General features: G+C 32.6%; 2 protein-coding genes across 5 annotated transcripts; both read right to left on the bottom strand.

Moving 5' to 3' along the window:
* Window positions 1-13,793: 13,793 nt before the first annotated feature.
* On the bottom strand, window positions 13,794-15,598 carry LOC8262265 (fructose-bisphosphate aldolase, cytoplasmic isozyme 1). The gene is made up of 3 exons (XM_002519587.4): window positions 15,445-15,598; window positions 14,465-15,147; window positions 13,794-14,272 (listed from the first exon to the last, which is right to left on the bottom strand). Exons 1-3 carry the CDS (start codon window positions 15,470-15,472, stop codon window positions 13,910-13,912), a joined length of 1,074 nt encoding a protein of 357 aa, XP_002519633.1. The 5' UTR covers window positions 15,473-15,598; the 3' UTR covers window positions 13,794-13,909.
* Window positions 15,599-16,112: 514 nt separating this feature from the next.
* Window positions 16,113-24,884, bottom strand: LOC8262266 (uridine kinase-like protein 3). Of its 4 annotated transcripts, XM_002519588.4 has the most exons (15): window positions 24,692-24,884; window positions 23,749-23,915; window positions 22,834-22,925; window positions 22,371-22,440; window positions 22,121-22,239; window positions 21,697-21,793; window positions 20,220-20,299; window positions 19,384-19,578; window positions 19,164-19,247; window positions 18,982-19,042; window positions 18,394-18,454; window positions 17,373-17,466; window positions 17,201-17,273; window positions 16,821-16,903; window positions 16,113-16,706 (listed from the first exon to the last, which is right to left on the bottom strand). In XM_002519588.4, exons 2-15 carry the CDS (start codon window positions 23,900-23,902, stop codon window positions 16,521-16,523), a joined length of 1,449 nt encoding a protein of 482 aa, XP_002519634.1. In that variant the 5' UTR covers window positions 23,903-23,915; window positions 24,692-24,884; the 3' UTR covers window positions 16,113-16,520. The 4 variants fall into 4 exon arrangements, with proteins under 4 accessions (XP_002519634.1, XP_015574932.1, XP_025013190.1 ...); XM_015719446.2 differs by having other exon boundaries at window positions 17,201-17,466; XM_025157422.2 differs by lacking the exon at window positions 24,692-24,884 and adding an exon at window positions 24,021-24,616 and having other exon boundaries at window positions 17,201-17,466.
* Window positions 24,885-27,172: the final 2,288 nt, after the last annotated feature.

Below are 27,172 nucleotides of genomic sequence, written 5' to 3'. Positions count from 1 at the left end.
CTTCGGTCTGCCAGAAAAATTAGGCGAGACACGAAACTCATAAAATTTACAACTAATACATCTACTATTACTACTGCGGAGAATCTAAGATTTACCAATTTACATACCAAATCAAATACATCACCCGATGATGAAGGAGTCGGGTTACTGAATAAGAGTCGCGGGAAGACTAACAGTCACGCATCTGAAACAAAAAAGTAAATTGAGATTGTCAGTCTCGAGAGTGAGTTAAAATCAAATAATCTAGAGACTATTGCAGTCTTCTCAGAAAACATAGATTATTCAAATCAGTATATCAAACCATGCACGTAAATACAAATCACATTATCATCAAATACCATAATAAATAAATAAATAAAAATATATATTTACTTTTACGGGACGAGTGGCTCAATAGAACCCTAACCCCAAATTCTAATAGTCTTTCGGCTCTCTTAATCCAACAGGTCTGGCGCCCAGAGAGCAAGCTCGATCAGGGTCCTTACCTCCAGCCTGAACACTTGAATTCCAAATAAGCCAGTGCCCAGAGAGCGTTGCTCGATCAGGGACCTTAACTCCGGCAATCAACTGAACTCAGCCCAAAGAGTAATGCTCGATCAAGGCAAACAAATCCATAATAACCTTATTACCTGTCTTTGATCATTACCGGTGCGCACGCGGTCCTGATGCAACCCACCAGGTGGCATGTTCTACTAAAGCCTCATCCCAAATCACATTCAACAAATATAATAATAATCATGGTCTAGCAAAATTATTAAACACATATCGAAATAAAGAATCAGAATTTCGAGGAAACAACGTGCGATATATGAAAAAATAATAATAACAATTGTGTGAATATAACATTAACTATCAAAATAGTGATATAATATTACTAGTAACAATATTGAAATTTATCTCGGCAAATAATAATTAAATGAAATTATTTATATTGCGATACTAATAATCATATTAAATATGAATTTCAAGATAGCATATCAAAATTTGGTCTGGCAATAGTGTAGAGATTATGTGACTTTAACTCACAGGATTGGGCGACCTCCTAGATCTGCTCCGGTGCCTCGGTTAGAGCGAGCCGAACAGACAGATCATCTAATCACGGAAAATAATTTATCAATTATGTTGAACAATTACAATTGACCCTGGGTCTAGATTCCTAGGACTAACTGTCTAAGAATCTCGACTCGGGAGAATTCTACCGAAAATCCGGCAAAACCTCCCCTACAACACGGACATTACCCCCCGTAAAAATGGGTCTAGGACCTGCCAGAAAAACACTTCAAATATTCAACAATTCAAACAACGGGAGTCGAGTCCCCAAACTTCACTATTTCCCGACTCCGCCACACAATACAAAATACGAGGCAGGCAAACTGACAGACAATTATTTTTAACTCACTAATATCATCAAATACTCAATATAATCCAATAGACACAATTAAACCAAGAATTTCTAAAATTACAGGCCAGAGAAAAAATTATTGAGACGCTTGATCGCTCGGTCGACTCGCCTCCAGCCGCCGGAGTCCGATCGACGATCCAAACTCACCATCGGACTCGAAACGACACGCTGACGACGATCTCCGCTTTCGATTTTCCGATCTGACACCCGATCATCCGGAGTAATTCTTGGACGATCTCGGCCGTCGATTTGCAGACGAAGCCCGATCGCCACGAAACCGGTGCCAATGCGAAGCTTGAGCTGAGAAGAGTCGGGATACGTCCTCCGATTGTCCATCCTCCGCCGGAGCTCCCCGGAAAAAGTCGAAAACGCCTACCGCCACTCTAAATTTCACTTTGCCGGATCTTGCAACTTGACCACCCCAGGCGTCGCCATCACGCCGAAGAGAGCCACTTGCCAAGAGAGCCGATCGCCACTCGACTCGGCCAATACCGCCGAACGGCCTCCGGCCGTTGTTCCTACACGTGATTCCCTTTGATGCTCCGATGGCCACCAAGACACTTGGCCGGCCGCGCCTTCCTCTTCTTCTTCTTCGGCCATCACTCTCTCTCTCTCTCTCTCTCTCTCTCTCTCCCGATCTACTTTCTCTCTCCCCGATCCCATTCATTTCAATATCGACATTTGACCCCTGAACTTTTTCTTATTATAATTTGGTCCCTCAACTTCATTAATTACTTACAATCTCATCCTGCAGAATTTCAATTTAACCCCTAAACTTTCCTTTATCCTTTCAATTAAACCCTTAACTATTTAATTTGGGCCAAATCTGAATTATTGAAAATACACAATTACACAAATACCCCTGATTGACATATTTATTTACGAAAATACCAAACTCACAAATTTCCATTAAAACCCCATAAAAATAAAATTATACTTTCAATCCTTATTCCAAAATAATCCTCCAATTAAATCCTACACATAATTAAATTAAATAATTAATTTTCAACTTAAAATTTAATACTACTAATCAATTATAATACCAATTTTCCCAAAATTCTTTTATAAAAACATCCCTTACAATTTCTATCATAATTTTCCAATATATAATTTTATTTATATATATATACATTTGGAAAAATTTTGAATAACCAAATAAAAATATAATTTATTCCTCAAATAATTTATTTAATTAACTCCTTAAAAATCAAACTAATTGGATATGGAAAATAACTCATTTATTTGTCTAACATTAACATTCAAAATTTGTATTTAAATCATTCCAATTAAACCGAATAAAAATAAAGTTAAAATTAATTTAAATAAAAACTCATTATTAAATATATAAAAATTCCGAATGTTACAATTTATTTAATAACTACATAAAAGTACTAAAAAGCCATTATAACTACGACATCCTATAAATCACCTAGTTTTTTACTTTGTAAGGTAGCAGTAGCTAGTAAAAAACGAGTTCAGTGAAATCCAACTCCCATGCCAACCAAGATCCGATGGAATGCATTTCCGAGCCGTACACGTTTTGAGAATTTCAACAAAAAATATTTTCTATCTTTTTTATATTTTCTATTTATTTTTAAGAATATAAAAAAATCAATTTAATTATTTTTTTTTATTTTGAAAAGATTTTGTAACTTTTTTCATATTTGCTTTCTATTTATAAATTATTCTTAACTTTTTTATTATATTAATATTTTTAATTTTTAGTCGTTTTACATCTAATAAATTCTATATATATATATTATACATTATTCTTCTCTTGCTCTATAGGAAATAGCTAATTTCTAAAATCTAAATATTATCTAGTATATTACTGAATAAATTACAAATTGTAATATTTAGGGGTAACTATTATTTGTCCTCTATGTTTTCAATATTATACTAGTTAACCCCTAATATTTAAAAATATATTTTTTCATCCTTTTATTTTATAATTTTATATTAAAAACATCTTCCGTCAGAATCTCCATTAGAAAATCGTTAATTAGGTTTGGTTCTATACTGTTTTCCCCCTAATTTATGTGCAATATATATATATATATATATATATATATATATATATATATATATATATATATATATTATTTATTGCACTAAAATTTTCTTACATTTTAAAAATCAATACAGTTAAAGAATTAAATTCATAAAAAATATAATTCAATCCTCAAACTTCTTATCAAAGTTACAATTCTAATTTGTAACAAAATTAATAATAAGAATAATATCTATTTTATTTTAACAATTTAAAGTTAAATTATATAAATTTTTAGTATTTTGATTAATATAAGTACTTTCAAGATATTTAAATTTTATTAGAATTTAATTATGCTAAAAATTAGAATAATTAAAGAACACTAGTTAATTATTTTTGTATATATACACTAAAATTGATTTTTTTGCATAAAAATTAGACATTGAGGTTTTAGTATAATAAATAAACTATAAGGAAAAACTTGTATATTACACTAAAGATTATGGGGCAGATAGTATAAAACCAAACCTAGTTAACGGTTGTTTAATAAAAATTATAACGAAATAGGGTTTTAGTATAAAATTATAATAAAAAATATATTTTAAAATATTAGAAGGTAACTAGTATAATATGGAAAAATACAAGGACAAATAATAATCACTCCTAATATTCATTATATGCCAAGTATATTAATTATATTAATTGATTATTTAATAATGTACTAAAAAATTTAGAGTAGTAATTTATTATTTTTATGTTTTAATTTTTCATAAATAGTTATTAATTATTTAGATTTTATTTAAAAATATTAGCATGACTTATAAGTATTTGATTTATAAATAATATATATACATATATATATTAACATTTCTCTAATATTTTGTTTCCTAATTTATAGAGAATTTTGTATTTCGTAGTATCCTGTCGAGTTTTCTGCTTCTTTTCCTTTTGTTTTTGCAACCCAGACACTTGATATTAGAGAAGGGAGTATGTTGCTAGAGATGCTATACCAAAGATGGGTCGGAACCGGTTACTCACGTGGATCATGGAGTTAAGGCATAATATGAGTAACGTCTTTAATTTCTCAGTGCATGGCTTCTTTCACCGGTCTAGACATATTTTTCTCCGCTTTTAGTGGCAAAATCAATTATGCTTTATCCACTTCAAGCTATGTTTCTTTTTGGCACCACACAAATACCGCAATTATAGACACTAATATAATTAGATATGCTCTTCATAAATATTTCCAGGTAAGATCGGTTTAGGATCTTAAAGATCATTTTCTATCAAATAGGCAAGGAAATTGCCATTAAATCCATAATGTATTGTTTAATAAAAGAGGTGTATCCACCAAAATAACAAATTTGTCTTTAAAAACTCGATCAATAAAAGCCAATCACTCGAGACCATCTAACATTGTCAATAATAAGCAGCCAGTTAGCCTTATAGCTTCTATCTTTAGTGATAGAGAGTAACAAGGTTTATTAACAAACTTTAATCACCTATTTTTTCATTATTAGTAATTTTGCCTCTCTCTTGCCAATTTTTGTCTATGATGATGTCCTAAAGGATTGCAATTACTAACAATTCTTATAACATGGACCTCGATTCATGACTCTACATAATCCAAAGTAGATAAAACATATGTGGCCTAGGTCCTTCAAAAACGCGTAGTTTCATCCGTGAAAATTAAAAAAAATGAAAACACAACTATCCGGTGCGTTTTCATCTAGATATAAAAATCGTAAGGAAGAATGATATAGTACATAAAACTAAAGAGTTTCTTACTTTTAAATATTTATACGAAAGATATGGGTGAAGCAAGTGTTATTTTAGATATTAAAATCATAAAAAAGGATGATACCATAATGCTTTCCCAAGAATATTATGTTGAGAAACTTTTTAAGAAGTTTGGATATTTTTATGTCACATCAGTTAGTACCCCTTGTGATGCTAACACACAATTAAAGAAAAATAAAGGTGACCATATTGTCCAATCTGAGAATATAAAAATTATTAAGAGTATGTTACAATTAATATAATTTTATCAACCTAATGTAGTTCATATTGTTTGTAGATTGAGCAGATATATAAATACAATCCTAATCGTGGTCATGGATCTCATTACTCAGACTAATGGAGTAATTAAGAGGTATCATAAACTATGGTATCCTTTATAGTGGATTTCCCGTTGTATTAGAAGGAATAATGATGCTAACTAGATTTTAGATTCATATGAGATAAAATCCACTAGCGGTTATATATTTAATTTTAGTGGGGGTGCAGTTACCTGAAAGTTAACTAAACAAACTATAATTGCTAAATCTACTATGGGGTCAGAATTTATTGCTCTGCAATTAGCTGGTAATGAAGCTAAGTGGTTGAGAAATCTCTTAGCAAGTATTTCATTGGATTTAAAACCAATACCTTCTAGGTCTATATACTGTGATTGCCAAATGGCAATTGCTATTGTAAAGAATAATGCCTTCAATAGTAAGAAAAAGTACACTTATTTAAGACATGATGAAGAAGAGTAAATTTGGTTGATCCTTTGATTAAACCTTTAGGAAAGAAGTTTGTTGAACTTTGAGGGCCGTTAATCATATTTTGATGGTTACAAACAATTAAAAATTATTAATTTTATGTTTGAGTGTTTATGTGTAAGGAATGAAAATTGATTCTTCTAAAATAGGACAGTTTCACGCTCATGAACTTTTATTCATGGCCGTGAAACATCAGTTTTCCAGCCGTAAAGAAAATTTTCCAATCAAGAAGAATTCTCAGGGAAGTAGCATTCATGGCTTCCTTCTCAACTGTGAAAACAAGGATTCACGCCCGTGAAAAAAATATATTTTTCCTAAAATTTGAAGAAACCACAAAATTATGGCCAGCATTTCCAACCGTGAATAAATCTTCCCAGTCGTGAAGAAATGTTCACGCCTCTAAAAGATGCCAACTCTCTAATTCTTCAATAAATTACAATAGAATTCACGGCCAAAATGTCCAGCAGTGAAAGCCAAAAGTTCCTAGCAGTGAACAAAAATTTCTAGCCATAAAAAAGGACCTTCCTAGCCATAAAGAATTATTCATGGCCATGATGGGTTCCAGTTTTTCAAATATATTTTACGCGCTAAGACTTTACAGCTATGAAAGATTCTTCCCACCCGTGAAGCTATAATTGTGAAGGTTGTTAAAACAATTATATTTGCATCTAATAAGGGTATAATATCTCTATTTCATCTAGAACTATTTAAACTTTATTTCTAATTGTCCTAAGTCAAGTAAGAGCATTTATTTTAAGCCCCCATTATGTATTTAGTCTCAACAACCTTTAAATTTTCATCTTTCTTTTCTATTTATTAAAGATTCAAGCTTAGGATTGAATCTTTGGATAGATAAGGATTTAATTCTTGTATTCAAAGCTCAAAATGGTATATTGAATAAGGGATTAAAAGCTCTTATAGCTAAGATTGAAAATTTAAGAGTGGGTTAGAGTGTGAGCCTAGAACAACACTTGGGTTAGAGTGTGAGCCTTTGGAAAAACACTTGGGTTTATTCTTAGTCTTGTAAAAGAACATAAAGAGAGTTTGGTTTTGTAATTGTATTTGATAGTGGATCATCTCAAAAGAATTCTTGAGGAGTGGATGTAGGCAAGTGTTGACCGAATTATATAAATTCTTGGTGTTATGAGTTTTGCTTGATTTTTCATTCTTTGTTTAATTTATTTTTGGTTTTTTATTTTAACCAATTCACCCCCTGTTGGCACCCCTTTTCGGATCTAGATATTGAGGGAAATACAGATAACCCTATGATGAAAGTTATTTCCTTCTCGGGTCTCACAAGATGAAGGAGAGGTGAATCTAAGGCTAGGGTTGAGGTTAATCCAGTTGGAATTATCTTTTTAATATTAATTTGGACTAAATTATTAAGAAAAATAAAGTTTGATGGTCAAAATGAGGATTTCACAAATTTAGAAATCTTATTGAACAAATTTCTTAAACTTTCCTGTACAGAGCCAATCAAACTTTACACAATGCTGATTGGATTTTTTGCAGCTTGACATCGTTTTTCTCGATAATTTTACGTCCAAATACAGATTCTAAAATATTTTTGATGATAATTATAGATTTTTAATGACAATTATTTAAATTTAAAAATTAAATTTAGATATTTATCAATATTATTTTTTAAAATAACTGAGATTATCATTTTCTTTGAAACCCTACCTCTATAAATAGAAAGAGGTGTTTAGGATTAACGATACTCGATAAGAGACAACAACACCATAGAGAGAACACAGAGAGAATATTAAGAAAAAGAAACAAAGAGAAACACACAGAGAAAAAATATTATCGTTCTTGAGAACTCAAGTCACTAAGAAAAAAGCCACTCAAGAAAGAACTATTTTTGGAAACTTTTTTGAATCAACAAAAGTTTTTTCAACACCAGATCCAGAATTATATTCCAACCAGCCTGTGACTTAACTGTCTCCTCATCGTCTGAGACACACAGAACCATCAACTACGGTGACAACCTAAGGGTTTTATTAAACATGCATTCATCATCATCCTAAAATTGGTTCCTTCATTTCTTTTTTATTTTATTTTTATTATTTATTTTTAGAAATACGATTAGAGTTATTATTTATGATCAGTATGATTAGATTAGTGCTTCTATGAATCTACATGTCAATTGAGTTTTGAATATGATAATAAGAACTCTAGGTTTTGAATCTGATAATGTTGCCAATTAAGGTTTTGAATCTTATTAAAAACATGCAATAGGATTAATGTTTAAATTTATATTTTCATTATGATTAGGTAATTAAATATGTTTAATAGGATTACATGATTGATTTGCCATTTTTTTTATCATTGTGCTTTTAGTTTTTAAGGTTTTATTAGTTTTAGGGTTTTGATCGTTCAATTGACTCCTGTTATTTTATTTTGATGTTTTCATTCTATTCTCTTTCATATCTAATTAAATTCTTTATCTGTGCATATGAAATTCGGTCATGGGGATGCAATATACGCTGAAGAATCGACAAAAAATGTGCCTAAAATCCTAGAGCTGATCGGCACAGTGTAGAGCCAATTAGCTCTGTGTTGAGCCGATCGGCTCTATGCTTAGAGCGGATCGGTTGTGCAAGGTTCGCTCCCATTTTTTTATTTTTTCTGGATGCCTTTTAATGTATTTTGATGTTCGGTATTAGTTTTTAGGTATTTTTCTTTTGCAATCATAGTTGTAGGCCAAATTGTAATAATTATGTTTATTTTCTTGCCTTTATTTAGTTTATTTTGCTTACTATATAATTATCAAATATGTGTTTATGTGATTGATTAATTAAAATGGACCACATAGACTTAGGGTTAAAATTGGATCCAACATGAATATTATAGTGTAATAGGCTAATCAACATTAATTAGGCCTAAAACCCTAAAATCTAAATAGACTTAGCGGGCCTTGGCATGTTTTAGTTAGGATTAGGCTTTATTAGAATTAGAATCACAATAAACGAACTTTATCATAATAAGTAGTTCATTAGGTCTAAAGACTGGAAATCAAAAGCATAATGTTAATTGGGCTAGACTAGATGGGCTACATACATAATTAACTAGTAAACTTGGCTAACAACTTAAACATGGGCTAGACTTAAATGAATTATGTGTATTATTTGGTATGCATATGTATGAATTTTTTGCATATATAGAGAATAATTTGTTAAATAATAAAATTAAAGACTAATATACACATATAAGGAAATTGGCTTCTAGATCCATCTCTGGATTTTATAGTTTACGCTTCCTTATAGAATCTGAGAAACGCCACTCATTAGTAAAAGTGTCCCGGTGATTACCCGGGTAGCGACTCCCATCTCTACGCTAGTCTCATTGACTAGTTAGCGTGTTCTCGATTAGGTTGAAAAGCCTTACAGTGCCATAGTCGCTAAAGACACTTGGGCGTGCACCTGAAACTGTCACCTACACCCCCCTCTTGGTTGCTACTAGAATTACAAAGTTAATTAATGAAACATTGAGGGGAATGAGCCTTAAGTTAATATGAGATACTAATAGTGATAGTAACCCAACCTTTGTTATTGAAGATCACATAAGGTTCATATTGGTAAAAAGGTTACTTGTTAATCTTAATAGCATAATAATTTTCTTTCCCATGATGTGAGTAGTGTTAGACAGCAATACATGAAAAGAGGAGCTAAAAGCTCTTAATAAATTTTATTTCCCTTAAGGGTGGTATATTGAATTGCAGAATATACTTGATGAAATTACCTATATTAGTGTAGAGTGGGGCCCCTCCTATGAGATTGTGGTAAAGTCTCTAAAGCACTTATGAATTATTAGGTGTGTGCATGGCTTATTTAGCGCAAAACTGCGTAGTACAGCATAAATAGTATGGTTATAATATGATTGATAAGGCACTAACCCACAACAAAAAGTCTTTGGTTCATACAAGTTAATTACTTTACCAATAACCCTGTGTGTTATGTCTTATTTTTCTAGGTACGGTTCATAGTCCAAAAGCCATCAGATTCGAAGCATTCTATACTCATATTTAATCGAGTAAAATTATTTATTTTTCATAAAATCATTTATTTCTTTCTTACCTTAAAATGTTCCTATTTGCTTTAGCCACTATCATATTCTATTTATTCTAAAGTTCAATTATTGGAGGGAATATTTCCTATTATTTTTTTTAAATGTTATATTATAACGTTATAACTTTAGCTCTATAGTAAGCTTGATAAACATATCTTTTCTATTTCTTTTTTTCACTAGTTAAATAATATTCTTTAGGTTGCTGCTTGTTAAATTCTGGAGGATGACTGAAGTTAATCCTTAAAAACAGTTTTGTTTTTTACATGCCTCAAACTCCATTACATCTCCTCTTACCTAATAATTACATCTTGAGAAGTTGCTCAATATGGACAGCTTTACTTCATCATCTTGCTCGGTTCGAGTGAAATGACAGACTTACTTCTTCATTTTATGCCTGGTCCCGATAACTTTTTTGGTCTCTTCTTGCTTCCCTGGGTAGAACGGAATGCATATCCAATTTTCTTTTGGACTTTCTTTTCTCTTTGGTTATATCCACTTCATTTTAGATTCTAATTAGACTCAAAGTCCTTTTTCAAATATCAATCACATGCACAATAAATTCACATGAGAGCATATAGTTTAAGCAAATAATAGTACCAAATAATTAATTTTGGATTTAAATAGAATAAATCTTGTGTATGAAATTCAACCATGTCATATATGCAATATAATAGACAAAGGCACCACGAAAAGATTTATGAGATTAACATTCTATAGCTTTATGTCTTCCTAACACCTTAAATTTTGGGTACTATCTATCATAAGAATAAGAGTGCGCAAGAAAGAGAAAACTTTCTCTTTTGGTTTTTCTAAAACTTCATTTTATTGCTCATAGTTGTTTATCAAATCCTGCAATATTATGAGAATATTTTTAGGCAAGTTATTAACTTCTTCATATATAGTATTCATTTTAGTGTCAATGTCAGGTTGGACAGATAAGTCAAATCCTCCAATACTTTAGGTGTCCACTCATCTGAAAACACCAATTGGTACATGGGTTTGCCCTCTCTCATTAATAGACCAAAGTGAGCGATTTTTGGGTTCTTAAAGGAGAGGCTATTGAAGCGCTTACAAGGATGGTGAAATATATTTCTTTTTAAAGCGGGTAAGGAGATGTTAATTAAGACTGTTGCTCAAGCTACTCCCAATTATTGTATGAGTATCTTTGCTATTCCGGTTTCTCTTTGTGAAGAACTCTAACGAATGATGAATTCCTTTTAGTAGGGTACAGAGGCAATGGAAGGAAAGGAGTTTATTGGAATTAGCTGGTCTAAATTTTGTGCTAATAAGGATGAAGGTGGGATGGGATTTCGAGATTTGCAAGATTTTAATCTTGCTTTATTAGCTAAGCAAGGTTGGAAATTTATCGTGATACCTCATACTTTGGTTGCTCGGATCTATAAAGCTAAATATTTCCTAAAGGGTAACTTTATATCTTTTAAGGTAGGAAATAATCCTAGTTATGTTTGGAAGAGTGTCTCAAAGCGCTAAGGACTCAATTACAACTGGTTGTCATTGGAAAGTTGAAAATGGCAAATCTATTAACGTTTGGAGGAAAACTTAGGTTAAAACTATTGATTCTCTTTGTATTTCCTATTCCATCATTATTGGCTTAGAGCATTTAGTGGGGGCTGACATTATTGATTCAGTTCTAAGGCAATCGGATTCGCCTTTGGTTCATTCTCTATTCTTGCCTTTTGACGTCCATATTGTAACTCGTTTACTCCTACCATGGCAACCTAAACGTGACAAGCTGATATGGAATTTTACCAAGGATGGCCATTACACTATAAATTGGGTTATAAATTGCTTTGAGAATGACTATTGCCATTTCAACTTGTCCCTCCAATTTCAGGTTGGAAGACATTATAGTGCTCCACCAAGAATTTTAAATTTCATTTAGAGACTTTGCAGATTTTGTCTTTCTTTGAATGCTACCTTGTGTAGTAGAGTTATGTATGTGTCTTTTAAGTTGTACCCTTTGTGATGATGACTTTGAACATCCTTCGCATCTATTTTTAGATTGCCCTTATGCTAATGATTGTTGTCAGCGAGTAGATATTTTCATTCCTCATAATAATGACAGTAGGGTTGGATGAATGGTTGTTGAGTACATTTCAACAATCATGCCAAGAAACTATTAGGAAATTGGTCACTATGTTGTGGTGTATTTGGAATCAGTGAACAACAAGCTTTGGAGCGGTACAGTTCTTCCACCTGCAATGGTAGTACAATCAAGGGCTTTTATTTTTATCTAATTGGCTTGCAAATCAAAATCAAATCACAAGTGCTTCCTCATCCCAAGCGGAGGCATGTAATGAGGTACATGCTTGGCAACGACCTGTAGTAGAACGTTAGTATTGCAATATAGATGCTGCATTTTTTATTCAAGAAGAGCAGTAGGTCTTGGCATTATTCTTAATAATTGGCATGGTCAGTTCGTGGCTTGTAAGTCACTTATAAGGTGTTCAAGTTTCTATACAAGAAGGTGAGACACTCGGACTACGTGAGGCTATAATCTAGCTTATGGAACTATCAATTGATCATATGGATATTGAATTAGATGCTTTATTGGTGGTTAATGCTATGCAATTTCAACGTGCTAGTCATACTGAGAGTGGGACCATTATTGATAATTATTTTTTTATTAAAAGCTAATGGGAATATATTATCTAGACTTAATCTAGAGCGTGTCAAGTAGGACTCTTACGGGTGGCAAAACACTGCCTCAAGAATTTTAACACAGCTGCATACTTAAGGTTCGAACACGAAATATTAATTAAGTTAAAAAAGATCTTTACCAACTCATTTATTATTAAGTGACAAGTAAATAAGCTCATTCCTTAGCAAAGGTGGCACATTCTCTATCTTGTCCTTTTATTTTTTTTATGTTCCTCCTTTCTTGCAAGACCAGACGATGTAAGATTCAAGTCATCTTCAAATGAGCTAAAGTTAATGAAAAATATTTATCTAAGTAAACAATATTATTACAATTGATTCAACTTGATCTGATTTTAACGCAATATTATACAATTTTCCAATGCTGCTGAGATAAACAATAGCTCGAGGACAATTATTAATGTCCGGATAAAAAGTATTGGTAATTTACCATTAAGTTAATTTACCACATCATCATTAAACTTCCAATTTATACCAATCTAGTCACTAACTTTTTAATTATATTCAATATAACCTCTTTTACTTTCATTTTACTCATTCAACAAAAAGTATAATGCGTCAAATGTGATGAACATAAATATCACTAATGATTTGTGTTGGTCCAATCTAGTCACTAACTTCTTAATTACATTCACTATAAATTCTTTTACTTTTATTTTATCGATTCAACAAAAAATATAATGATAGAATTAACAAAAATAAATATTAATAACGATATGTGTCTGTCGTAACTATATATATGTTGAAAAGTTATTTAACTTTCATTTTACTAGTTTAGAAAAAAAATATAATACATGAAAATATAATATCTATAAGTATAATATATGAAAATATAATATCTGTAATAAATTGTATCGATATTTATCATCTTATTTATTTTGTATATGCCACTAACAATATAAAAAAATATTCTAATAATTATATAATATGGATCTTTATCCTCTTTTAAAAAAAAAAATTGGCACATTCTTTTATTCTTACTCGTGTTGTTTAGTGATCAAACATTGGGTTGCCATGACATATTTCCGGCCATGCAATATGAGTATTAACTAAACTTGAATCAATTTTTTAACTATTACATGAGTTTGAATGTGCATATTAACCGATCTGTACTAATAAGGAATTAGCATTGTGAGGAAGGGAAAATAAATACAAATTTTTTGCGTGCATAAATTTAAAGTATTATCAGCAGCAACACCATAAACAGATCAACGAGGCCTCTACCTAGTACTTGTATCCCTTAACGTACAAGCTCTCAGAAGCCAACCCACTAGCACCTCCTCCAGTGTACTTCCCAAGAGTTGCTTCAGAATTGCTCTTGCACCTCACCAAGAATACTTCCTGAGCTTTCTCGATATTCTCTTTCTTTCCTGCCCATATTTTGAGTGTGCTTTGTTGCAATGCTCGTCCGAAGGAGAAGGACAGTGTCCATGGTTTCAACACTGGAAGCTTGTTCATTGCATTGAGATTCAGGGTTGCCTCCTCTTCACTTTGTCCACCTGACAGAAACACAATCCCTGGAACAGCTGGTGGAACTGTCCGGCGTAGTGCAGTAACAGTGTACTCGGCAATCATCTCTGGTGTTACCTGCAAAATTAAAAAAGGTGATTATTTGAACTGCACATGATGGTGGTGAAGAGCATTTGTACACGGTCTCTCCAAATCATTCTCCAAAATGTTGTATGTATAGAAATAGAGATGAATACAACTTGTAATAACTGATTTGTTTGTGATTGAATTAAATCAGATTAAGCATCCATTAACGGAGCTATATATTACCTTTGGGCTATCAGAGCCAGGAGTAACCATGTTAGGCTTGAGGAGAGTCCCTTCAAGAAGGACATGTTGATCATTCAGTGCCTTGTAAACTGCTGCAAGCACAATTTCAGTCATAGCAGCACACTTCTTGATATCATGAGGACCGTCGGTCAAGATCTCAGGCTCCACAATTGGCACCAGTCCATTTTCCTGACAAATAATGGCATAACGAGCCAAGCCCTGAGCATTCTGCTGGATTGCCAATTCAGAAGGCTCAGTCGGACCAATCTTAAGGACAGCACGCCACTTGGCGAATCGGGCACCTGCCTTGTAGTACTGCTGGCAGCGAGCGCCAAGCGAGTCAAAGCCTTGAGTAGTAGTTTCACCATTCGTGCCTGCTAATTCAACCGTGCCCTTGTCAACTTTGATACCAGGAACAACATTGTTTTCTTGGAGGACTTCAACGAATGGTTTCCCATCAGAGGTTTTCTGGTAGAGAGTTTCTTCAAAGAGGATAACACCTGAAAGGTGGGAGAGGGCATTGGGGGAGGTGAAAAGGAGCTCGCGGAGTGCTTGGCGGTTCGACTCAACATTCTCAACGTTTATGCTGGCTAAACGCTTGCCAATGGTTCCTGTGCTCTCATCTGCTGCCAAAATGCCCTTCCCTGGTGTGGCAATGTACTTGGCAGTCTTGATCAGCTCCTCTGAAGAAACAGATGGATTAGTGAAAAGGGTACTGATGGAAGCGTAATACTGATATAAATGTAAAGATGTAAAAGGATTGTCTTTAACTTGGTTAGTACTTTATCACGATAAAGAAGATCAAGAAGTTAGTATTCTTCCAGTTCATGTTGTTAAATTAGGGCATCTATTCACCTATGAGAAAGAAAAACAATGCATAATGCATTCATAATAGTCTAGTGGTTAAAAATTCTGCTAAAGTTCTTCCAAGGGTTAAGCCTTACATGTATTAGAAAGTAGGCAATGGGCGTGAATATTACCTGCATATTTGCCAACAAAGGCCGACATGGCTAAAGCTTTAGGATATTGGATAGGGAGGGCTTAGATAGAGGACGAAAATGAGAAGACAAAACCAAACTAGAAGCACCCGTATATATATATATATGTGTATATATTATATAAAAAGATGAGCTTAGCTCCAGTGGAATATACCAAACCCAAGACACACGTGTAAGCAGATTAGCCTAACGCATGTTATCATCCTTGGATAAAGCAATGAGTGATCACTCTCTTAGCCAAGTGGCACTCTATCTCTGCACTCTATCCCAAACTCCACCACCATCAACCCTATAACTATTGTGTGGAAAAGCTCAAATCCCATCCATCCATCCATCATCCACTTGCTCTCTCCCTCCAAAATTGGATGACCCTTCAAAACATAATAACCCTGACCCAAAGGCAATGTCTGGATGTTACCTCTAATTACTCTCTGCCACTTACATTACCCAAATCCAAATCAATGTCCCTTTCAATTCAAATGATCTCTCTCTCTCTCTCTCTCTCTCTCTTACACTGGTTTCGTGCATTTAATGCATCAAGAAAAAAAAAAAGATAAAAAGGGAATTGCATATCCTGAAAAAGATTTGCATGCCACAGAAATATAGCAAGAACCTTAAAGAAACTTCAGAGTCTAGTATAGCCAAAGAAAGAAGGAAAAATATGGATTTATAATCATATATAAGTAAAATATCTGGGTTTGGAGATACATTTATCATGGGGAGGCTGTCAACAAGTTTCAAGTTTCTGCCTGTAATCACTCCCCTCTTTAAACATGCAGACAAAGTGTAACCTTATCTATGATGGGGGGGGGGACCTCCTGCAGAATTATAATGAAACCAGGAGATGCATGATTAAACCAACGAGAGTTACGAGACACAATGGAATTCAGAAAGGAAGAAAAACAAAAAAAAGGCAGGCTAAAATTGAGATAAAAATTATAGGGTATAATGAAGTCAAAATTTGTTGAAAACTGAAATTGCAGAACTCGGCAAGCACACATGGGCGCAGCAAGTTCAGCTGATTCCCCCCAACTCCTCATGGGTAAAATCTGAAGCTCTTAGTTGATCTTTTGTGTTGGGACCACCACTGGTTGGTCATCGTCATCCGTGCCAAAATATCTGTCTCCAAATTCTCCCATGCCAGGAATGACGCGGAAATCTTCATTCAATCCAATTTCAATCTCAGACGTAACAATCTTTATTCTTGGGAATCTTTTGCAGACCACATGCACTCCCTGAGGTGCCTGGCAAAGCAAAAGGCATGTTTGTACAGAGAGAAGTTAGCAAAAACTAAATAAAATTTTTCCATTGAGGGGGGTTAAAGAAACAGAAATAGATAATAAGAGGCAGTGACTTACAGATATAAGATTAAGAAATATAATGTTGGGCTCTGGGACACCCTTTCTAATTAGTAAAGAGATAGCTTGAACAGCCGAGTTGCCTGACCAGAATGTATATCAGATGAGTTCATAAAAACTTAAAATATTAGAATGGCCTCACTCAGATTTAAGATACATGTTCCTAACAGTAACCGGAAAAGTCAACAGAGATTAGATGAAGACCATGCAATCAGGGATATGACAAAGCTTCACTAGCTTGTCAAGTGTAACACCTCCCATTGCACTAAACAATAATTGTTTCAGGGAGATGTGAGGTCTGGAGAGGGCTGAAATGGGGAGGGGGAGGGAAGGCTGAGGAAACAGAATAGAATGAAATAGTTCCTATCAGTATAACAAACCTGTCCCTAGAATGGGATCCAATAGCAGCACATGTCTATTTGAGATGTCTTGTGGCAATTTTTCATAGATTAGCTGCCAAAACATTGAAACATTGAGAAAATAAGCTGTTCTGTGACACATAGAGACACCCTCACCAGACGCACTCCAACAAGTACAAAGAGAGCCACAAACCTGCTGTCCATTGTCACCTTCTCTATGAATAAGTATCTTCCCAATCTTGATACCTTTACAACATGCTCGCAAAGCATTCTCCATACTCTCACCACTGTAACAAGTTTTGGGTCAGGATAAGCTACTCAGTTGACATTAATAGAAAAAAAAACAGCAGAATGAAGAACGCGTAAAACAAGGCAATGATGTTGATAAAGCTTTAAGAGTCAGGGACAGTATCCAAGACAGTATCCCAATTTGTTCCTCTGAGCAAATTAACTACCAACTTGTATGATAACCAAATTCAACTTGAAACTTAGCAAGAATCTTTTCACGGAGAAAACTGGAAACAATTGGGAACTTTTTAGTAACAGAAATAATAAGGCAGTTTGATAATGTTCTTGTCTATTATCATCAAGTTGGGAGCTTTGCTGCTACTAATCATGCAGGAAAATGAGATGATTTGGCTAGTTTAGCCATAGCGAAGGTAATTCTATATATTGGACACTGGTTATAGAAGATGCAATGCGATAAAGCATAATAGTATATCATTATGTCAGGGACTCTGGTGTTGTTCAAGGGGACGTTGGTGAACCAGCAGAATCCAGTGCTAATCAGAATGTGGGCAAACCAGCAGCTAGTTCAGTTCATCAAGTCTATAGGAACTTTGCTCATGGAAGAGAAAAGAAGAGAATCAGCAAAGAAGAGGATCTGTAGTGATATTCTTATTTTCAGTTGCCTTTCAATTATTTCCATGTGTAATCAGTGCATCTATAAACATCAGAAATCAGAATCTTTAAGGTGCATTTTCTTTCTAATTCTGTTTGAATAGATCTTTCAATTCCCTCTCAGTGAGCCCTTAACCTTTTCTCATTAAATTGACAAGATAGGTAAAAGGAGAAGGACTCTGAAATACAATTCATTTGGAGATTCACAGAATTCGATTCATATCTCCAGGCTGAAACAGTTAAACAAGGGAAATACCCAAAGAAACAGGAGATCTTTTAATCCATTGTCTCAAGATTTGAGACCACATCAGTACCTTCTAATAACAGAAACACCACATAGCCTCTTACAGAAATCCACACCTGTATATACCGACCCTGCATTTCACACCAAAAGAGGAAATGTAGCAAAATAAAGAAAAAATAAAATTTTCACTTTAAAACAACAGTAGAGGAAAATACTCAACTAAAAGAAGCAACAACATGAAAAGAGAAAAGAAAGAAAAAGTCAAAGCTCAGTAATCAGTTTTTGTGACAATATTAATCAAGGAAGTAATAGACTGGTGCAACTCCAAGCATTTTTCAAGAAAAGCAACTAGCTCTAACAAAAAAAAAAAAAGTAACAGTGGACTTATCATATATGATAGTATGAATGCAGAGGAATAAGTCGTGTATTACATATTGTAACAACAGATAGACCCATGTGCCAACATAAGCAAAGACAGAACATGAAGAAATCCGAATTCCTGAAAGACAACAGTTAAACCACATGATAGAAAACATCAAAATTATGCCATCAACTTGCAAGTAGAAAGTCAATAGCTTGAAAATTAATTCAGAATCAAGTTCCATATCTTCCATATGATGCAGTAAGAAGCTGAGAACATCAGGCATCATCAGCTTACCTGTGGGTGTGGTCACTTGCTTTTCTGTAAATGGTAGGTGTCCTAAACCATGTTCGACAACCTGGTAAATATACAAGAGAGTTATTTGCAAAAATACCGCATAAGAGGAAGATCTTTTCTTGCACTATCAAATGGAACAGAAGAAGTACTCAAGAAAACAGAAAACGAGAATTTAGATATACCAAACGAATCAGTCGATCAGCATAAAAAACAAAGTCATGTTTTGTTGTTTGAGCATCACGTATAAGGGTATGCATACCACGTATCTGCATGAGACACATGACAGTTACTGGATCTAAAGAAGCAACAACTACTGAATGTTGAAGCAAACAAATCACTAATGCAAAAATAACAATAAATAAAAATAATTGCTAGGAAGAATTAATAAAGAGGAAGCCGAACCTGAAAGGTTGATTGGATAACATATAAGTTAGGATATATTTTACACAGATCATGTTGGCCAAGCTTTGTGCGAATATGCTGTACAATCAAGTCAACGGCAACATGATTATCTCCTCCACGGGGAATGATGATATCTGCATATTTCTTTGTTGGAAGTATGAAGTCATCAAAAGCTGGCTTCACAAATTTTGAGTACTGCATAAAAGAAACTGTCAATTTCTATCAAAAGGAAAGCTCTCACGCAGTAATGGCAAATAACAATAAAGAAGACTTCCAGCTACTTCAAAGTGCACCCACAAATGAGTATAATGTGTCACAGTGGAGAAAATATTAAAAGCATATATGAGATCAATCCATGTCTGTTATTAACTTTACAAAGCTACCCTAAACTAAAAGAGAAGAAAAGACTGATTAAAATAACTACGATAAGGGTGAGTCTGAAAGGCAAAGGATCTTTTCCTTTAAGCTTTTGACCATAGTACTCATTTCTGCATGAAATAATAAGGATACTAATTTTAAGGGCAAGTACTTGAAACAGAAGATGAAGCCATATAGTGGTAGAAAGTACTGATCTTCTTTATTGAAGTTGGAAAAATTCACATGTTTAAAGTTGAATATACTGCACGAGAAGGTTTTGATTGTTTTCTTTCTCTCCCAATTTAAAAAACCATATGATAGAGCAAAAAAGAAAAAAGGAAACCCAGGTCAACAGAGCAGGGTCAAGAAAAGAAATTAAAACTCAGCTATACATCATAAAATTATTTAGTAAAGAAAATGATAAAATTAGGTTTTCAATATTTAAAGATTACAAGAAGTTCAAATGATAAATTGCCAACCTGATCAAGTACTGCACCTATATCTCTACCCTTCTCAGCCGTATCACGCCTTATTCTTCTTGCCAGACGTACATCAGCATCTGCACTGAAAATTAAACAATGTGAAGTAACAGATGAACTCAGTAACAAAATGAAGCAAAATATATCATATTTACCAGCCACATCAAAAATTGTTCTGAAAGAAAAGAAAACATTACCTTTAAAAACAAAGTCAATGTGAAAATATTATGGCTTTGGCATTAGAAAGGGCAAAAAGAGAGGTAAAGCATTTTGGTGAAGGGAAAAAGTCTTAAAAACATCTGAGATCCCAAGTACAAGTTGCCTTTTAATAAGTTCATTAATCAAGTCAAGAAGTTAGCTAGGTATAAAATTGATTGAGAAAGATTACAAATTGAGATGCATTTTTTCAGGGTGCATTTAACTTTTATTCCTGTATGTGACTCTACATATTTTACACATGAACATATAATGAAAATTACTTAGTGGCATTTAGAAATCTCTAATTTTTCATGCTATGGCACTAGTCATACAGCACAGGATACTTCTATGTTCTAATAGCAGCATCTTATTCCATTAACTCCAATCACATAAAGACAAATCCCGAGAAGAATACTCTGCTTGGCCTGCTGATAATTTTTGAGATACATCATTTCAGCAAAAAGATATTACAAGTCTTAAATTAAAAAACTTGATCTATTAAAAGTTGTCCTATTTGCATATCCTCATATGATATTATGTAGAACAGAGCTGAAAATCTTCTACTAACTTTTATGGTGGCACAAACTCAAGCTATGACGATTAGGGTTTACAATTAAAGAAAAGGGGAAGTTCAGAGTTAAAAATTTGAAATTGGCTGCCTAGTGAAAAGATAGAGACAGGCAGAGTTATCAGACAGCTGTTAAGGTTTGTGAATTGTAACTCATATCACTGTAGCTGGCAGCCTTTGCAAGAAAATAATTAGGAGCAGAACACTCAAAACAATATTGTATTTATATAGCTCAAAGTGTATGAAGACAATTAGGTCTGTGGTATTTGTCTGGAGAGACCTCAAGACTATTTGGTGTTCTGTTAAACTAGTCAATTCTAATTTGAGAAAATCCTAATAACAAGAAAAATCCTAAATGACAATGAAACCCTGTATTCCCTTAGTTGCGAGTTCTGGGCAGAAAAATAATATTTATGAATAGAAAAATTCAATAAAATTCGGACCCTTATAATAAAGAATTAGATCAAAACATTTTAATTCTGCTTCTCATTGATCTCATAAGATGCTCTCTAAATAAAGTGTCATATCCTAATTTAACAGAATGATAAAACAACTGCATTAGTGACAGTGACACATAATGCAAAAGTAACATTTGGCTTTGCTACGTAGTGAGAAGAAAAGAACAAACTTCAGACCCTCATAAGTTAATTATTCATCTTGCAAGCAATTTTATAATAGATGGAGACAAACGTTACAAAGACAATAAATAACCTGTATCAACAAATATCTTCATGTTCATCAAATCTCGAACACGTTGATCGTGAAAAACAAGTATGCCTTCCAAAATTATAACATCTGAAGGATTGACCTGCAGAAAGTTAATCACAATTAAAGTTTACAACAAATATGGACTAGCAAAACATAAACAGTGCTTCATACATTGGCCTCCATGTTAGAGAGAAGAAAAGTGAACAAGACACCTAAATTTTGTCCACTGTCTAAACAATTATCAGAGAACCAATCAAATATAAATTTTAAAGGGCTATTGTTGAAGATAATAATAAAGATGGAAACACCCAAATGTTATCCATAGTCAACTTCTGAGTTTAAGGTTTCCACAACAGGATTTAGGCATTTAGCATAAGGATAGACAAAAGTGCATTGCACTAAATGTTAGGCCATAAGAAAACTGTACCCTTCTTGCAGGGAAAACATCGTTTTTGTAACTCTTGAAATCATAGTTTGGAATATCTACTGCTTGCCCATGCCTCAACTTCTCCATGGCACATAATAATTGTTCAGTGTCAAATGCATCTGAGAACAAAACAAAATATTGTACTGAAAATGTGGACCAATACAGCATCATGCATCACGTAAGGAAACTTCTGCCACCAGCAGCTAGATTAGAACATGTTTGGAATTTAATTTTGGACAAATCTACTCACCGGGATGGTCAAAGTTGTAATCGTGTACTCTTGTAAGTTCCTCCTCAGTCAGATTCTGATAAAAGGAATCCTGCCATGGTCAAATACATAAATCAGTTCATCTGATGCAAGGGAAGATAATGATAGCATGATATTAGCGAAGGTAGTGACAAATATGGTATAAAGAGAGGAATGGAGGATAAACAGTCTTAGCTAAAATGGCATGTTTCTTAAGTAACTTATTATAATATTCATCCTAGAACCATTACTGACAACCATTAAGTAGAACATCAATAATAGAGAACCCCAAGCATAGGGGAAGGCCAAAAAAGCTGACCAGGAGGATAGAGAGTCCAAGCCAGCACCTCATGCTTATTAGGTTTTTCTACCCTTCATCTTCAGTTTAGTCCAAAAGACTATAATTTATTAATGAAGTAATTTCTTCAATTGCCACCAGATGGTTTTTGGATCAGGAACTTATTACCTGATTAACAAGCACCACACGCTGATCATGAAGTTGCTGAATAATCATATCACAAACTGTAGTCTTCCCAGAAGCTGCTCCCCCAGCAACTCCTGTGCCACAAAACAATAACAGCATATCTCTAACTTAAAACTTCAATTAATAGATAAAAGTTAACATGGACTCAAATTCTACTGCATTTCTTATGCATCAAAATATCAATTAGCAACTTTCCTTCATTACTTTTCTTTTATAATTTGCCTGGCTGATATAAGCCTATAAAATAGTTAACACCTCAACCTCTATCCTACATTCAATCAACCACTCCACCACCTTCACAACAGAGTAGGAACACCCTCTACTGCACAATTTCTCCCTGCTCTAAGCATTTTGTTCAGCATTTCTATGACCTAATCAACGCCAGTTCTCATAGCCACATTAATAATCATCCCCTGTCATCTGGCAGCATAAGTTTTGGAGGTAAAAGTACAAAAAGTGAGACAGCCAACCAAATAAAGAAAATCCTCACACAACATCTATGGAGCTGTCAAATACCCAGGGATAGAAACCCTCATGCTTAACCCATGAAACATGCCATTTACAGAATTTAATAGTAGATGAATGCTATTCCGTCCTGTTTTTTACCTTTCATTACATCTTGATGGCCAACAACTGATCATGGGAAAATCTGTTTAAAAGTATATTTATTGTCCAACAAGGATCAAAATATATAAACACACCAAAAGAATTTTTTCCAAACACTCATTTCAATTAATATATTAACTTAATGACTCTATAACTAGCAGTCCACAATATCCTTCCAATGTATATGCTGACCATTAAGAGTTAAGTGAGCAACTTATCTCAAAGATTCTTATAGTTAGCTTATTCACCCAAAACTTAGAAGGATCGGGCGCAGAGAACAACAAGACTCACCAATGACAAAAGGTTGTTTATACATGTCTTCAGTTGCAGAGGTCATTGGTTGTGCCATCTCAGTATTTCTTGACCCCAAACCATCCATGTGAAACCCAGAAAAATGGGCCCGTGAGGAGGCCTCTATCATATCCACTACTGATTTAGATTCCATAGGAAGAAGAGACCTACAAAAATCATAAATAAATAAACCAGAAACCACCAAAATTCATGCCAAAAAACCAAAATGAAGGTGTATCATGTTTTATGCTCAATCAGCTCTTTTCTCGCACCATTCTCATTCCTCGGAACATGAATATTTAAACTTTTAAACCATGTTCAAGATAAAAAAGAACTCCATTTCATATATAAGACGCAATATCTTCAATTTCAAATAAAATAATAATCAATCAACGAATCAGTGATGGCATTTTCTGATTGAACTGTGATCATCGACAAGTTCAGTTCCGTAGTAGTCCAAGAAACAATAGTCATTCAAAACAAACATTCTCAAAGTGCAAGTTTCGTATTGCCAACTACTTTCAGATTCCCAGTACCACAAGAGAGAAAACATCACTATCCCATATCACATTCAGCTCCACCAAATCGAAAACCAAACTCAAAAAAAAAAAATTAACTCAATGGCACTCTTGCACTCCAAATTCTGTCACATTATATCTACAAACACCACAAGTATCTAAAATCCAAAAGATCAACAGCATAATATATTAATCACCAAAAACAGAGAGATCAATTGAAAATAAACAAACAACAATTATTTTCAGCAAATAAAAAAAAAAGATCACATTTTTCATCAAGATTTCAGATTCAACGAACAGTAAATTACGGCGATCCAAATATGAGGATATTTATATTAATACATTAAAATTAACAAAAATAAAAATAAAAATCTACCAGCATAAAAAACAAAAACAAAATAAAAATTGCAGATTCCTGAATATACCTGGTGTACAGTGGAACCAGAGATCAAAATTAAAGAAAAAGATAGAGAGATTAGAGTGAGTCTATTGATATTTTTATTTTTATTTATTATTTCTTATTAAATGTATAAAGATTTATTTAATTTAAAAGAAATATTAATTATATAATTACTGTAGAGAAAAAGTACTAAAGAGACGTGAAAAAAATGAGAATTGATTTGGATTTATATATAGTGGGCGAGGGAGGGAGACCCTCCACCCGAAAATCATTATTCCTAAATTACCCCTCTACATATTTAATTATTTCATTTGTGCCATTCTTTCTTTTTGAGAGAGAATTAATGGTATTTATTACTGCATCACATTCATGAGAATGGACAAATTAATTGTGTCTTTTTCTTTTTTGTCGTGTTAAAAGTATGAGACAGAGGATAGATATTTTCTTTTTTGTTAATAGTAATTTAGTGTATAAAAATATAGTCTTCTTTTCATTTATGTTAATTATTCTTTTTACATTTGTTAGTTTTTTATTAAAAATATTATTATTATTTAATTTTTTAAACATCATTTATTCATATTAATTTTATTATTATTATTTTATATTTTACACTTGTTAAGATTTAAATAGAAAATCTAATATTATATTGGAATACAAAAATATATTCAATAATTAATTTTGTAAATTCAAAGTATAAATATTGAAATTTAATCCAAAGTGATCATTTTTCATGTTGATAAATAAAGACTATTTTTATCATTAATTATTCAACTAGTAATTATAAGAAAAGGAAAAAATTCAGAATCAGAAAGGCTGTAAAATAATATGAAAAACAGTATCTTCTTTGGAACAAAGAAAATAAATTTATATATATATAGTTAATACATAGAAGATTTCTAACATGTATCAATATTATTTTGAAACATAGGTATAATGATGATGTAGTTTATGCTTGTCCTATTATTGCATTAATGGTATTGTAATTAATACATTAATTAATTATTGTTTTCTTAATTCTGAACAAAGTATATAATAATTGACATGTTAATTAGTTAGTTACTTACATAATGAAATAATCCCAGAAAATATATTATCATTAATAAAAAAATTAATATTATTTTATTTATTGTAATTAATAAAAATAATTTTATTTTATAATGCATATTGTGCATTACCCTAAATTTAATTGTTATTATATAATATATTCAATCTAATATTAATTAAGAAAATAACAGCACAATACACAACAAACGACTAATACATATAAAAATTTAACTCTAAAAATATTTAAATAAAATTCAATATATACCTGCCATTTATCTATATTAATTGCTATATAGTTTATTATTAACACAATTATTATATTAACTAATAAGTTACCATGTAAGTTAAACTACAATTATAACACTATTATTTTATTTTATTCTAATATTAATTATGAAATTACAAAATATTAAAAATTAATCAAAGTATTTTAGATTTTATTATATGCTAAAATCCTATTCATAATAATATATAATATATAATTCTTTTTTCTAATATTAAGAACATCTTGTAATTCTAACTTTTGAAATATAAGAAATGATCATAAAATATTTGTTAATACATTTCTAACTTTGATTGAAAAAAATATTTTAAATCTAAATAATAACATCAACAAAGCAAAATATAAATAAATAATTATTTATTTTTACCTTTGATAAAAAAAATGTGAGAAATCATATTATTTTCAAGAATAAGGTATTTTATATTCTCATATAAATTAAAATTACATATGTAAAAGATATCTATAAAATTTAGTACTTTAGATTAAATATTAACATATTTAAATCAATTTAGATATAATAATTGATGTCACACACACGTTACTTTCAAATCAGAATTATTCTTAATTATTAATTTATTATTTTAATAATAAGTTTGATACCTCATCTGGTGAATGTACGGGTAGCTGCAGCGAAAGAGTTAGATTAGATTTAGGTTTACACGTAAGCATCGAATCGGATTGTGGGGTCCATGGGGTTCTTTCAATGTCAGGGAGAAGTGAGTGGGTGGGGGTAAATCTAGAGTGTTGCTGTTTGTACCATTTATATGGTGTACTTGTACAGACAAACGAATGAGATTTGCATTAATTGTTTGAGAATCTGCACTAAGAAAAGAAAAAAGAAAAAGAGATTTCCTGTTTAGTTGAGATCCAACTAGATCTGATTGTGTTATTGTAACAAAGGTTTTTATTTTTAATTGGTTTTCTTTTTTACTTTTTCCTTTTTCATTTTCAGATATTATTCTTTTCTTTTTAGGGAACATTACAACTTCAATTAACCAAAACAAGAAATTATGTCATTATGCGCCAGCAATTTGGTCACACTTAGCAAATCAATTCTTCTGGAGTCACAATGTCCGAACTGCCCTCCTGCAACTGGACCTATTGTTATTTTGGTGGATTTAAAGGACTTAAAATGTTGATTCGTTCAGGCTCATACTACAAATTTGGCCCACTCGAAGA

The sequence above is a fragment of the Ricinus communis genome, chromosome 1 (assembly GCF_019578655.1).
Source record: "Ricinus communis isolate WT05 ecotype wild-type chromosome 1, ASM1957865v1, whole genome shotgun sequence".
Lineage (NCBI taxonomy): Eukaryota > Viridiplantae > Streptophyta > Magnoliopsida > Malpighiales > Euphorbiaceae > Ricinus > Ricinus communis.
The sequence above is the reverse complement of the archived record's forward strand: the minus strand, read 5'-3'. Positions and strand labels throughout refer to the sequence as shown.